At 55.8% G+C, this 14,222-nt stretch overlaps 3 protein-coding genes across 3 annotated transcripts; 2 read left to right on the top strand and 1 right to left on the bottom strand.

Annotated features, from left to right (window-relative positions):
* Positions 1-383: 383 nt before the first annotated feature.
* Positions 384-3,084, top strand: CGGC5_v002078 (Uncharacterized protein; the record flags this gene model as incomplete). Its single annotated transcript, XM_032029125.1, has 2 exons — positions 384-563; positions 613-3,084. 2 exons carry the CDS (start codon positions 384-386, stop codon positions 3,082-3,084), a joined length of 2,652 nt encoding a protein of 883 aa, XP_031891448.1.
* Positions 3,085-8,063: 4,979 nt separating this feature from the next.
* On the top strand, positions 8,064-10,093 carry CGGC5_v002077 (uncharacterized protein; the record flags this gene model as incomplete). Its single annotated transcript, XM_032029123.1, has 2 exons — positions 8,064-8,651; positions 8,747-10,093. The coding sequence occupies 2 exons, from the start codon at positions 8,064-8,066 to the stop codon at positions 10,091-10,093; spliced, it is 1,935 nt and encodes a 644-aa protein (XP_031891446.1).
* A 641-nt stretch (positions 10,094-10,734) lies between these two features.
* On the bottom strand, positions 10,735-13,562 carry rad4 (S-M checkpoint control protein rad4; the record flags this gene model as incomplete). The annotated part of the gene is made up of 3 exons (XM_032029122.1): positions 10,735-12,986; positions 13,036-13,363; positions 13,458-13,562. The coding sequence occupies 3 exons, from the start codon at positions 13,560-13,562 to the stop codon at positions 10,735-10,737; spliced, it is 2,685 nt and encodes an 894-aa protein (XP_031891445.1).
* Between the last annotated feature and the right edge of the window lie 660 nt (positions 13,563-14,222).

Raw genomic sequence — 14,222 nt, 5'->3', positions numbered from 1 at the left:
ATGTTCAATTACACTTAACATCCTAGGCCCACAGACCCACATCGCATTCCTCTTATCACATATCCTTGCCCATCTTATCTGCGTTATCGATATCGGCTTCCGGAGGGTAATAATCCGAAGGCAGAAGCTGAGCTTTTTTCTCGGGCACTGTCCCAGCCACCTAGGCTACTGCGGCTTTGACAGTGCGAACTAACCGAAATCTTGCTATCGCACCCCACTACGGAGAGTCCTCCCAACTTTTTTTTTCTCGACTTGAAGCCATCACTTACACGGCCGGCGCTTTTGGACCACACGACCAATTGCAGCAGCAGCAGTCCAACCCAGGCCTTGCCAAGAACGCATCTGGATCGCCGAGACCGTGTCAAAGCTATCGAAGACCCAAAATGGCTCCCACATTTCGCATCCACCGGCCGGATGTTCTGGCGTCGTTGCCGCGTCCTCTCGACCACACGAAGGGCCAGTACCACATTGGCGAGGTGTATACCCAAAAGGCTGGCTCGAAGAAGAGGAAGAGACTCGAAGTCGTCGTCGGTGTCGATGGCGAAGCAGCCAACATCTACCATGTCAGTTTCAAGCTTCGGTGTCTTTCTGGCCCCTTGCTAACCGTTGTAGATTCCTTCATCCGGACTACGAACTTCCTACCCGATCCCGCCTCAAGAGTCGTTCACCTGCGCGCCGCACTCAATCCGATACCAAGATTCTTCCGCAAATGGTCGCAACAACTATACATATCTGTCTACCCAAGACACGACTGGTGCCAAGATCACTCTCTGCCGTGACGTTGTCGACGCGACCGGAAAGACCAACTCTTCGAGCACCTCGCAGCGCGTGCGCCATAAGTCGCCGATTACGTACCTCTTCACATCTACTGCTGTGGATGCGACCGGGACCGAACTGGACAAGGATCAAAAGGGCGACGTGATTGGACTCTGCAAAGATGGCCAGGTCGTCTGCCTCGGCGCGGAGGATTTGGAGCAGAGGTGGAGCGCTTCCTCGTACAACCTGTGCAAAGACTTGCTTCCATTAACAGTCGCAAAGTACGAGGTGGAGTTTGCGCTTCACGCAACCGCTTCTGAGGTTTTGAATGGCGTGTTTCAGGGCCGACAAGACGCTTTCGGCTCTTTTGGACGTCAAGTCGATCCCAAGACCTTCAACCCGGATGTCCTCACCATCGTTGTCCGTGCCGAGAGTGAAAACACCGCATCAAGGTTCCTCATCGTTCTGGGCGTTCTGCCCACGATTTCTTCGCAGCCTCTAGTCCAAATTCACACCACCCCTCTGCCATCTCAGGAAGAGACCTTGGCAGAGACTGCCAGCTACCAGCTTCACGTTCAGTCCGGCAAGCTGCTCCAGCTGAGCGGACCCGTCCTCCGAACTTACGATCTCACGAGCGCCGTACCGAAGCTTCAGGGACGTCTGCCGCTCGCCGAGAACACCTCGTTCCTCCAAATCTCGGAGCACTCGATTCTCAGCCTGTCTTCCAAGACCGCCAGCATCCTGAACCCCACCTTCTATTCAATTCAAGCGTCGACAAAGGTTGAGCTCCCCGAGGGCCACGACCAGGCGCCGAGGCTAGTGACTTTCCTTTCAAAGCTCGATATGGCTGTGTCGGTTGTTGGCAACACTCTCGTCTCCATCCAGATTGAGCGTCCCAAGTCCCACGGGAAGGAGGGTCTGCTTATCGACTCCATCGGCCGAGGTCTGCCGAGAGGAGACAGAGTGCCGGCCAGTTTGCCCAAGGGATCTGGCAACAACACATTTGAGCAGTATCTCCCTGGTACGCTTTCCGACGCGTACGTCAAAGAGTCGCTCACAGATGTAGAAAAGGCAGATGGTTTCCTGCTGGCGCAGGACTGGAAGGCGTTTGAGAGCTTGCTGGCTCAGAGATTTGGTGTTGCTATCGACGAATCCGCCGTTCTTGATGGAGTGCAAACCCCAGACTGGAAGTGGTTGGAACGATCAGAGACGTACCCTGCCGTGGATCGCCGGTGGGTACTCTACGCTATCAGCAGAGTGTTCACGGTGGACACGTCAGGACCAGAAGCCGTTTTGCGCTGCGTCCTCCCTGCCAGCAATGTCTTGATCTACCTCATCTCGGCCGGCCACCTCACAAATGCCAACATGACTGCAGCTTTCAAGGGCGAGATAGCTGAAGGGGCCCAGGAGCCGGTTGTGGACAAGCTCATCCAGCGACTCGCCGATATGGACCCAATGATGGAGCTACTTATGAACTACGTTTCATCGACCAAGCTCGGCGAGAGGGAGCTCCTCCTGGTCATCCGAATCATCATGCGCAGCCTCGACCAGCAGTCCAGGCTGCTTCTCCCCGCGCCCAAGGAGACGAAAGAGGAGGACTACGTCGAGATGGAAATCGATCACTTGGAGAAGGAGTTGGAGCTGGCCGAGTGCCATCTGGGAGACGACTCGAACCTCCGCGCCCGAACCCTCACGACGGCATTTGAGAAGCTCGCCAACTACTCTTCTGTAGCGACAGTGCGGGCTCTGCGGGAGACTTTCAACCCCACCGAGATCCTCTCCCTTATCCACCTCCTGAGAGTACAGCTGATCGGCAGCGCGTGGACCTCAAGATACGTCGACGCCACAAACTTTGACCGCGACGATGCTTCAAGAGCCCCTCCCGACGGTGCTATCTCCCTTATTGCCGAGCTTCTGTCCCGCTGCATCGACTCGGTCGGCCCCAGCGGCTGGCTCACCAACGGCTTCTCCGGCGACCAAGCAGATGCGGCTGACTTCATCACCGCCCTGAAGCTCGAGGTCAGCGCCGCCCTGGAGGGCCTTGAAGAGGCCGTCACGCTGGGCGCCTTCGTCGGTGACGCGGTCCAGTACGGCAGCGCTGCTGCATCGGCTGCAAAGTCCTCATCAGCCGCACGTGGGCAGCAGAAGCCGGTGTCTCTCGAGGTGGAGATCTCGCCTCGTCTGCCGCTGGGCCTGGTGTCTAAGCAGGCCGTGGCCAACCACAAGATCGTCTCGGGCGGTGAGGTGCTCGAGAGGACCTCGCGTGAGAGGGGACTCCTGCTGAGTCAGAAGGTCAAGGCGTACTCGCTGGAGAGGATTACCATTTGAGCCGCATGTCAGACGAAGGACGTGTTCGACGCGGGAGGGCGATGCTACCATGTGAGATTATCGATTTGCACGTTGGAGTTAGGGCTGAGAAAAACAAAAGGGGTGGCTCTGCACGGGCTGTAAGTCCGGGGCAATAGAACGCGCCCCGGAGAAGGCGGCCTGGTGGCAGGCAGGCAGTGAAGGGAAGACGAAAAAGAACTAGTAGACAGAGCCGACGCCCCCATTGGAAAAGATACCATGAACGGATACCGAAGCGTACATTCTGCGGCGCGGCCTGGCGAAGCGAAACGAAGCTAACCCGGCTACGATCGGTGAGGCCATCCACATCCAGCTACAGTGACCTGGAACCGCTTTACCTCCCCCATGGCCAGATGGAATAGCATAATAAACTTTGCATTGATTGAACAATGGGAAATGGTCAAGAAGCGACTCATACCGGAAGGAAGCTCCCAACGGCAGCTGACATGTCGACCAACGCAGAGCTGGGCTGACTGGCGGATTGCCTTTGCGGACGGTGGACGAATCGGAATCGTGCAAGTCTTCCGCCAGTGTGACACCAAACGGCAAACAAGTGCCAGCCCGGAGGTTTATTCAGATGTTGAGAAGGAAAGAAGATGTACACAGTTCCATGGTGATTACTAGCCTGCAAACAAGAGCCTCTGAAAGTATCTTCCGCTTTGTCTGCTTTGCTTGGAAATAGATCTCGCTGTTGCTTGAGTCATTCGTTCGGTGTGTCGAACGGAGCTCAGGCGCGGCATTTTTTCTTCATGTTCAAACTTACCCAGCTAGCTTCTCAACGTTTCGCGTTTTTGGCTTTGCTTCTTTTCTTTGAGTCAGCTTCTGCTTCATGAATAATCAAGAAGTTCAATGTTCAAGCGGAACACACACCGAGAAGAAAAGTCTACATTCGCAATCCTCGGCGACATGTGGTAAAAAGAAGATCAAAGCTGCGGGACAATCCCGTCAGAGCATATGCACCCGGGCCCGAGCTCCGTCAGATGGGAAAGCCGATCCCGCCCTACCCTCCAATGCATCCCACGTCTGACCTTGCAGCTACTCATTGGCTGATCAGAGGTTCGGGCGCGGTTGCTGCCTAGGTTTGGTGAGTTGGACAACAGTAATCTGACAGCCTCACTGTCTCAAAATCGATAGTTTGTATGGGAGCACGAGAAAGAGTGGGTGGTGTGTTAGATGCGGTTTGGTCGTGATGGATGGTGGGTGGCTCAGCATAACAATCGCTTCTCCAGAGGAACCAAGCTGCATGAGCTGATGCGCCAATCAGAATGCGCCGCCGACCATGCCTGACATACTCCAACATCTGAGCTATGAAGCTACTGCTTGCACTTGCATGCTGCGGATAGCATCTCTTGTTCGTCCCCCGCTTTCGGGCTGATGAGGCTTGGTCGGGCAGCTTGCTGCGACGCTACCGACTGCGAGAGAGCCTGGAGGTGCTCCCCGAGGAGGCAAAACATTGTACAAACATTGCAAAAACAGGTGATGTTGGTCATATCCAAAACGGAGAGAGAGACGTCGAAGTAAGGCGAGCTTTCCTGCTGTACAACCTCCAGGAGTGTTCACAGCAGTGTGCAGGCATGTGCCTGGTTAGAAATCGAACAGCGCAAAGCCCCGCTATGCGACATCTCATCATATCCGTAAGACGAGACGAAAGTGAAGTTCGGCAGGAATAGGGAACCAAAAAGTAGAGGCGGAAGAGTCAGAATGTCTCTCGAGAGTTTGTCGGGAAGAGGCATTTACACGGGAACAGGGGAGATATCTCGTGCAATGTCCGCCGCTCTGTTCCATGCGTCGAGGCATCAAAGTGACCGCGCATGTATTCCACAACCAAAGGACGATTCGATTCGTAAGCAGACTCGCAACGACCGCGTCTGGCGCTGTTTCCGCAATGCAGCCTAGAAGCCATTTTCGAAACGGAACGGAATGCCTTGACAGTGTCAACTCTCTTTCCGTTTCTTCTTCGTTCTCGAAGATACCTCTCAGAGGCTAAGAGTAAGAAAGCGTGGTGGACCCTGAACGCGGCGCTGGAATGGAAGACGATGTTCTAGAAGGCCCGTCCTGCCCCCTCTAGCGTCGTTTCCCTTCGTGTCAATGGCGAATGGCATCTTCGCGCAGGCCAAGACGAACCATGGCACTGCACTGCACTGCTACTGTAGCTACTGCTGCATGACCGATTTTGCTTTGCCTTTTGCCCCCCGTATTCTGCGTGTTCGCGGGTTCCGTATGGCATGGCATCTTGCAGAATCCCCACCTCGACTGGAACCCCTTTTCTGTACGTGAACGAGAAGGCAAAAAAAGAGAAAATTTCTTTAAAAAACTGAAGTAGCTAGTTTTTTGGGTTGGTCTTGTGCTTCAACACGATCTCGGGGACCGCCGGAGGACCTCTCCCAGCCAGTCATGGAACGTTTCCTGCGGGTTGCCGTTCGTGTTGTACAGTAGCGGCGCAGAGGGGGCCTCAAGAACCATCAAACCAGGCCAGGGTTTGCGTCTTTCTTTCTCTCAGATCAGTCCAGGTCCGTGTCGGGCGTTTCGCTGCATTCTGCCTTGACACTCGCTCACCCACTCACGCGAGCTCCTCCCAGAGTTCCCAGGGCGTTCTTGGCCTTTGGTTTGCTGGTGCTCCCATTCTCCATTGAGGCTTTGCAGAGGAGGGGGAGAGGGGGCAGAGGGAGAGCGCCACCCTCTGACTCCCAGGTCGAGTACCAGGTCGGTGGCGCAGGGTGGAAACAGGGTTGTCCCGGCGGGCTGGGGTCGCAGAGCAGGCACCCCAGAGGAATGACGATGCAAGAAATCGAACCCCGGACGGCACAAGTGAGCTTGTTGGAGAGCTCCGGGGTGGTGGTCATGGTGTGTGCCTCTGTGCCTCTCTATTCCGCACTGGGCCCTGGTCGCTTAGCATGACGGTGGTGATTGATGTAGGATAGGCACCTGTCCTCGGTACGGATACTCTGCTATCACGGCATACAGCCTCATGGAGAAACAACATCTCTCTCAAACAGACGGTGGCTATTTCAGGGTGGGTGTTTATGGTGCTTGGGTGCCTTGTTTATGGACAATTAAACATCCTCCCAGCTGAGCTGCCGAAGTGCTATTTCCAGCCTGCGAATGAGTGCCGTTGTGACCCCCGAGTGTCATCTTCATTGGCGCGAACGATCACGGCGACAGCCGCCAGCGAGCACCAGAGCGACGACACACGGTCAAACAGTGGATGAATGAATCCTTGACATGGAGATGGGAAACAGCTGAGGAACCACTGACGGCCCACGGGAAAGTCGCAGCTCAGGGTCTTTTGGTCCGCCGGGGCGCTAGGCTCAGGTGGGCAGCAAACGGTGCCGATCCCACCTGCCTCTGCCTCAGGGTACGCAGTACTGCGTGCGCCTGCTGCACCTGTCCTGGGCATGCTGGGCAGGTGCAGTCACTGAGGTGGCCCCTTCCCCCCTTGTCTCGTCTTTCTGCGTGACCCCCGGACAGTATGATTTCATGGATCTGGCAGCCATACGTCACCGGCAGCAACCTCCGTCTTTCATCCCACCTTTTTTTTTTCGTCCTTCCCACATCGCCTCGCCTATTGCAACGCGACGCGGTACATCACAGCTCAGCCCAGCAAGCAGTCATCAGCCAGCCCTCTGCAAAGTACCTCTGCCTGGGCTGCGGCATCAGACGGAGAGAGCTCAAGCCTCTCGCACCACACCATTGTTTGTAATGGGAGAAACGGATTGGAGGACTCGCTCGCAGATCCCACCACCAAACGGAACGGATTCTCGACAAAACGTCCCCTTTCAGAGACAGAGAGAGGGTTCGAGAGCGCTTGAACCGTCTACGTCTACATCTACGTCTACGTCGACAGTTCAAACCGGAAAACACTGTGAACACAGAGGTCGCGGGGCCCAAGTGGAAGTCGCCTGCGCTCTACCTTGCGGATACGTCCACATGATTTGCTGCCGTGTTCCAACGAGACGTATCTTTCTGTACTCGCGTATTGTAGAGTACGCCAGACGAGGTACAAGCTGACCACGTCTGGCCCAGCCCATGACCCCATGTCACTCGTCCCCAAGTGAGGACTTGCAGCACACTTGGGGGGAAGGAGCTTGACATCCGCTTGACATCTGGGACCTGGCCGTCCGTCGATGACAATATCACCATCTGTCCCGGTGGGCCGGCCTGCCTTGGGGCCTGGTCCTGTCCCCCCATGTCCCCTTCGCCTGTCGACTCGACTCGACTCGGCTGCCATACTATTCCCATGCTATTACATACCACACCAACGAGACCTGGTGGTTTGTGATTTACTACCTTTTGCCTTATTCTCTACATTACCGGACCTGACCTTGCTTGCCATACGTGCCTTCACCGAGTCGAGTCGCTGTACACTTCTCTACCTCCTCCAGTCGACACTTTGACGCCCTGGACATCTTCCGCATCCTGGATGTTATTCTCGGACCTCACGTAGCACATCACAAATCACTCCTCGCCCTTCTTCCTCTCTTATCCTCCCTCCTCTCTGCTCACCCACCTTTCACATCCTCTCATTTCTATCCCATCTATCCCCTGCACAACCAACATCCAGCCTTTCCCTTTTCAACCCGCGCGCTTCCGTCACCCACGTTCCCTCCACCCCTGGCATCACACCTCACTCAAGACAACACTCCAGGCCTCTCCTCTGATGCCACATCTTGATTGCGGTTCCTGACCTGCATCCATCACTGTCCCTGGTCTTAACCCGCACACCATATTGCGTATACCCGTCGGTCCGCCCTCGCAGCGTCTCAACACATCTCCCGCTGGCTTGCAACTCTGCAGCTTTAGTAGAAGATCCCACCCGTCTCCCATCTACACATACCCTACATTCTCACCACTCACTCTCACGTACGACCTCACCACCAGAGGCAGACATCGCTAAACTCCAATACGCTCGTCAGAGCAAAAACTCCGCCGGCACTGACCACAACCACATCTCACCCGCCGCCATGAGCAACGGCAACTTTCCCAACCTCGGCGCCCTGGACGACTTCGCCCGCGACCTCTTCCGCCACGCCAAGTCCGCCGGCCCAGAGTTCGCAGACATTGCAATCGCTGTCCGGCGCTTACACGGTGTCTTAAAACACCTCAAGGTCGAGGCCGAAGACCCGGATTCCCTCCTCAACTCCCATGATGCGGCCGTCTACAATCGCCAGCTGGCGCCGTTGGTCGAGGACTGCGACTTCAACCTCAAGCAGCTCGAGACTATCCTCAAGAAATACGGCGACGTGGACCGTCTCGAAGAGCGCGAGCGCGACATGATTGACATGATCCGCACCAAGCTCGCGAATCAGAAGACGAGTATCGACATGTTTCTCGACACCATTCAGCTGCAGAACCCCACAAAAGCACAGCGCATAGTCAACGAGCAGGGCGGCAACCTCGACAACATCAAAGACAAGGTCGACGCGATCGCCGCCCGCCTCTTTGCCCGCAGACACAGCGGCGTTGGCGACGACGACGAAGATCTTTGGCAACAGTTTCGTACAGAATTAGAAAGGGAAGGATTTTCCAAGGAAGTCCTGCGGAAAAACAAGGTACGCACACAGCACATATGTCCAATGGATAACACAACTCCACAAATTCCGTCCTATAGAATTTCACGATATATGGAAACTGACAACTCACACAGGAGGTCCTCCGCGCATATATTCGTGAGCTCGAAGAGTCCACCGGCAACGATGCCACGGCTCCTCCCTCCGTCCGGGGTCTGCTCGCCCAAGAACGCGGCGAAACCTACGGCTCCTACAACGACCGCCGCAAAGCCGTTCCCGCCGTCGACCCGCGCACTTCCGTTCCTAATTTGCCGGCTCAATACAGCTCTCTCTCGACCTACGACCGTGAAGACGAGATGGACGACCACAACGATTCCCTTGCCCTCATCTCTACCCGGGACCTGATGGCCCTCGACAACCTCAACACGGGCATGGAAAACCTCCGCATCGCCGCCGCACCTCTTCAGAACTACTCAATCTCACCCTCCGATGCCTCCCCTTCAACTCGCTACCTCCCTCCAGAGGTCGCCAGCAACCTCGGCGTCTCACCACGCTTCGTACCACCAATGTCCCGCGGCGGACTGCCCTTTGGCGCCTCACCACGCACATCAGCCTCACGCCTCGCCCCGGACGCCCGCGGCAAGGACATTCCTCTCGAGGCACAATGGACCCGCATCCGCCGTGCCCTCGTCTCCCCAGAAGTCCTCGAGCGGGCCGGCGTCCGCTACGAAGCCCGTCCGGACTACGTCGCGGTCCTTGGCGTCCTGACTCGCGAGGAAATCACGAACTTTGCCCGCCTGTCGGCCGAGGCCCGCTCGGCCCGCTCCCGGGGTAGACGGCCCCCACCGCCCAATAATAGCAATAACTCACCTCCCACCCCCCGCTCCCGCAGACGAGCCGACTCCCGCGGCTTCACCTCCTCTTCCGACGACATTCTCTGGGACTCCTCCGACGCTACCTCTTCTGACAGCGGCTATGACCACAAGAAGGAATCCAAGCAAGCCTACTACATCGTTCCACCCCCTTCGGACAAGGAAAAGGGCACATCTCCCTCCGCCACCGTTCAGCCGAAACCAATCCTCAAGAACAAGAACGAGAACCACGTGCGTTTCGACCCAGAGCCGCACGAATTGGAGCCTACCCCTCCACGCTCCTACCGCGAGGAAAGAGACAAGAGTCGGCATCGGTCGTCCAGGAGGGATCACCGCGACGGTGGCCACGACAGGGACCGTGGCGACCGCGAGCGCAACCGTGATCGCGAGCGTGACTACAGAGATCGCGATCATCGTGAGCACCGCGAGCACCGCGAACACAGGGACCGCGACAGGGACCACTACCCGCGCCGCCACCACCGCGACCGCACGGCGGAGCGCGAGAGGCGGGACAAGAAGAAGGCGTGGGGCGAGACGCTCGGCGCCGTGGGCATCGGCGGTGCCGCGGCGAGTCTGTTGAGCGTGCTCACAGAGGCAGCGTCCGTCTTGTAGATGAGCGGACTACGCCCTGACACCACCCATTCTCTGAGTCTTGTACGATGTTTGTAAAGGTCACCAGATCTGTACCATTTGTATTGCTTGTTTTCAGTACATCTACGTAAAGCACAGTTTTCGTTTTGGTCATTTGGGATATCACTCTGCGTTTTTTACTGTTTTGATTTTCCCCAAGGGCTGCGCCCCCAATATACCAATACAGATCGGAAAACAGGACACTTGAGAGAGAGAAGAGAAAAGACCAAAAAAGTTACAAACCCATCTGCAAGACGCACAAATTCCCTTTGTATCCACCACTTGTAAGGACGGGAGAAGGTGTTCGGACGAAGCAAGGATGATGATGATACCATCTCTCGGGGGCGGCAAAGTGGATGAGGCGCCCGCCCCTGGATGTAGAAGTATATATAAACGCAATCAATGATACCCAGATTGATGATGGTTTTTTATCATGCTATTACCACTCTTCTCCCCCTCATTTATCTGAACCGTTGGCGTCATTACCCATGTCCTTCATATATTGGTTATGCCTGTGTCGTATCTGCTATGCAATGCTATAACGAGCCGGCCATGCAACGACTCCCAAGAACCCGTCAATCACTCCGTATCGAAAAACACCAAATCCTGTGCTATGTACTAGCTCAAGCATTGCTCCTCGTCTGCCGACGAGGCATCTTCGGCGGATCGCCGTCGAACTCGAACCCGCCAATCTTGATCTTACTCTGACTGGTAGCGGGCTTGACCTCCTCTCCGAGCATCTTGCTCCTGATCTTTGCGCGGTGGTGCTGGGCGCCGGGGTCCTCGTACTGGATCTGCGTCGACGGCGGCTCCGGCTCCTCCTGGGGCTGCTCCTCTGTGGGCCGGCCGAGGGCATCAATCCGCGACTCGGCGCTGCCGCTGGAGGCTACTGAGGCGTTGCTGATAGCGCGGCCAAAGACGCGAGCCTTGCGACGCCGTGTCTGCGGTTGCTCCTCGTTACTGGGGGTTTCCGCACCCTTCTCAATGACGCCGAGAATCTTGCTGGAGAGGTCCTCCTTTTCTGCCCTCTTCTGCGCATCACGCTCTGCCTTGAGCTGGGCTTCCAGATCCACCTTTGGTAATTCACCACGTTTGAGCTCTAGCTGGCTTTCGACGTCCCCTTCCGCAGATATCATCACTTGATCGTCCTGTTTCTCATCAAGACGACGATCACGTCCCCCCTCTTCAGCTTTACGCTGTCGTGCTCCCAGCGGGGTATCGGCGTCTCTCCCATTTTCGTCAACGATTTCTTGATCTCCATCGTTCTTCCTGCGCTGATCCTTCTTGACACTTTCCTGGGCCTCGCTCATTTGGGCATCCAGTGCGCCCTTGTCAGATGTGTGAGAGGGATCCGCCTCGGGCAAATCTTCGGCGGCTTCCTGCGCATCCAATCTCGATATAGGTGTCGGGTCCATGCTGTCGGCGACGCTCGTCGTTCTTGACATGGCCGGTCTTGCCGCCACTGTAGAGATTCTGTTGCGCACGCTAGAAGATTCATTGACAGTCCCGCCACCGAAACTATCCATCTGATGCGACTTGGCAGTCTGGAACTGGAAAGACGCAGCTGAATCCGCCTTCTTCATACTCTGCCTTTGGGCTGCAGGTTTTGGACGGTCATCTTGGAAGGCGGTTTGGTCAATTCCCACAGCAGACGTGTGCCGTGATACAGGCTTCTTCGGCATGTGAGGGATAGGTTCGGACCGTGTTCTCTGGATCGGCTGTTTAGTTTCCTTGGGCTGTTCCTTGGGTTTCGGCCGGGGTTCGAGGTTGGGGTTTTGCTTGATTTCTGAGAACATGAATGTCCTTACGGGAGCATTGAAGCCCGTCGTTATGCATTCCCAAAGCCAGTCTGAGCCGACAATAGGTATGTCGTTTTCAAAGGCGAATTTCAACTTCTCTTTGCGCGTTTCCGTGATGGACTTGCAGACTAGCACTGAAGTAGTCTCGTTGAGTCTGGCTGCATACTTGGAGCCAATTTGCTTGATGGCCTTTTCTACGTGAAGAAGATCGATGCCGGTGAAGCCTGCCGTGCAGATAGACAGGCCCTCGAAGCCGGAGATAGGAAACACGGGAAACGGACGGCCCAGAACATGACCATCTGGGTCGCAAAGCTCCTTGTTGTGCAAACACCGCTCGATAAAGAACTCCGTTACTATCTGGATCTTGTCGACGTGTGCTGAAGGGACCTGATAACGTGTCGAGGGCTGAGACTCCTGCGGGACAATCAGAAATCTATGGCGTGGTCTGGCCCTGGGATCTGCAACCATCTCCTCGAATAGGTTATAGGTCTTTCCGCCGAGGGAACCTATCGTCTCGGCTAGGATCTTTGTCTTCCACGGTTCGAAACCAGTCATGAAGAAGTAGCACATCGAGAAGATGCCCGCATCAGGAGCTGGCCGCACCATGGCGTCGTGAATGCCCGAGTCTTGAACCTCGATTCTCTCGCTTCTGTCGGGTGCAGAGGACTCTCCGGTGGGTTTGCTGCCGAGGATGTCGCCCCAAAGCGACTCGCGCTGGCTACTAAGCTTCATACTCGCCGTCTTTCGCAACTTCCTCTGCCCACCCTCAACGACGCCGGATCTCGACCGCTTGCCGAGAGACACCCGCCTCGGGTTGACCTTGTTCCAAGCACCTTGGCCCTGCTCCTCAGGCGGCAGAGCCGGATCGAAGCACTGCTCGTCGAGAATCAAGCCACGCTCTACAGTCTGGTCGAGCCATGCGAGGGAAACAGTACGAATACCCCAGTTACGGGCAGCCTTGAACTTCTTTCCCTCTGGCTTATGTACGATCAAATGCGACACTCGTTTCGTCAGGTCGCCAGTGTAAGTGCCACCGTTGGCTTGAATTCGCTCGATGATTTGGTTACGTTCGTCGGCTACACTGGTGTCAGAACCGTGCCTCGCGGCGGATTTGGGCGAACATACGATCGTCAAAGCCTGTCATGCACAGCAACAGGCTCCCTCGCTTCGATTCGGCAGGATTAGTGGCATCGGGGAGCTCGCCGCATGTCTCCAAAGGCTTGAGTTGATGTTCGCGTTCGACAGCCGGGAAGTCAATGTTGACATCCTCCATCCACAGCTTCCCTACGGCATCGATCCAGGTGGCATCCATGGCCTTGATATCGGAACGTTCCTTGGCGACATGGCGGTATTTTGGGGTGTCGTAGTCGCCGACAACGAGATGGGTCACGTCGGGGGTGAGGTCGTACTTGTGGATTCCGCCGAGCTCTTCGGTCTTTTTGGCTATTTCTGCCTGAAGATGGTGTGAGAGATTGTCCGGGCAGAGTTCGCAGGTGGAAAGTCTCGCGGGTGGCTGAGGGGCAAATGCGATGTGCATCACGACTTACCCGCTGGTCGGGAGGGATGCTGGTGCAGCAGACAACGACGCCCTTGAAGGGATGCGCAGAGTCGAATGGGGGTTCGCTCGACTCCCGACTGTACGGAGAGTCCATTTCTATAGCATATCGTTAGAAGGCGATATGTCGGGTGAGCTGCTTGTATTGCTGTTGAAATTGGTTGAAGATTGCCAGAGAGTGAGTGACATGCGTGAAGCTGTTTCCAAGGGCAGCGGCGCGTCAGGGAAAAAAAGTCGCGTCTGCTGCCTGCTCCAATCAATTAACGTCGGTGCAGCGATGGAAGTCTGCCCGGCAAGGAGGCGCTATTGGTAGACGTCATTGGGGGAGTGTGGGGCCTCTGGAGCACCCTCAGTGCACCGCAGCTGCCTGAAGGCGCGCTGTATCTTGGCCGCCAGTGATGGATCTAACATAGGGCTAGGTACCTAGGTTCTATTGATGTGCGATGTCCTGCAACTCACGGATCATCTCAACGATACCTGCCACCTATCTTTCCTGTGTTTATGCAGATCATGATAATTCTGTCCTCACAGTGGTTCTCGTATGGCTAGGTATCTCGAGGTCCTTACAGATGCCAAGAATATGGGAAGAACTCGAACATACCACACGAACAAATTTGTCGAGCTGGATTCTTAAGGAACCTATCAAGAAAGACATCGAGCAACAGTCAGTGGTTTTATTTGCCTGGGTACCTCAGCTTGAAGGCTCAAATGGGTCACAAGGCACAGAGAATTGTGGTCGATTAGACACCCGTCTGAA

This window comes from Colletotrichum fructicola (genome assembly GCF_000319635.2).
Source record: "Colletotrichum fructicola Nara gc5 chromosome Unknown KSG_Nara_v1_contig01, whole genome shotgun sequence".
NCBI lineage: Eukaryota > Fungi > Ascomycota > Sordariomycetes > Glomerellales > Glomerellaceae > Colletotrichum > Colletotrichum fructicola.
The sequence above is the reverse complement of the archived record's forward strand: the minus strand, read 5'-3'. Positions and strand labels throughout refer to the sequence as shown.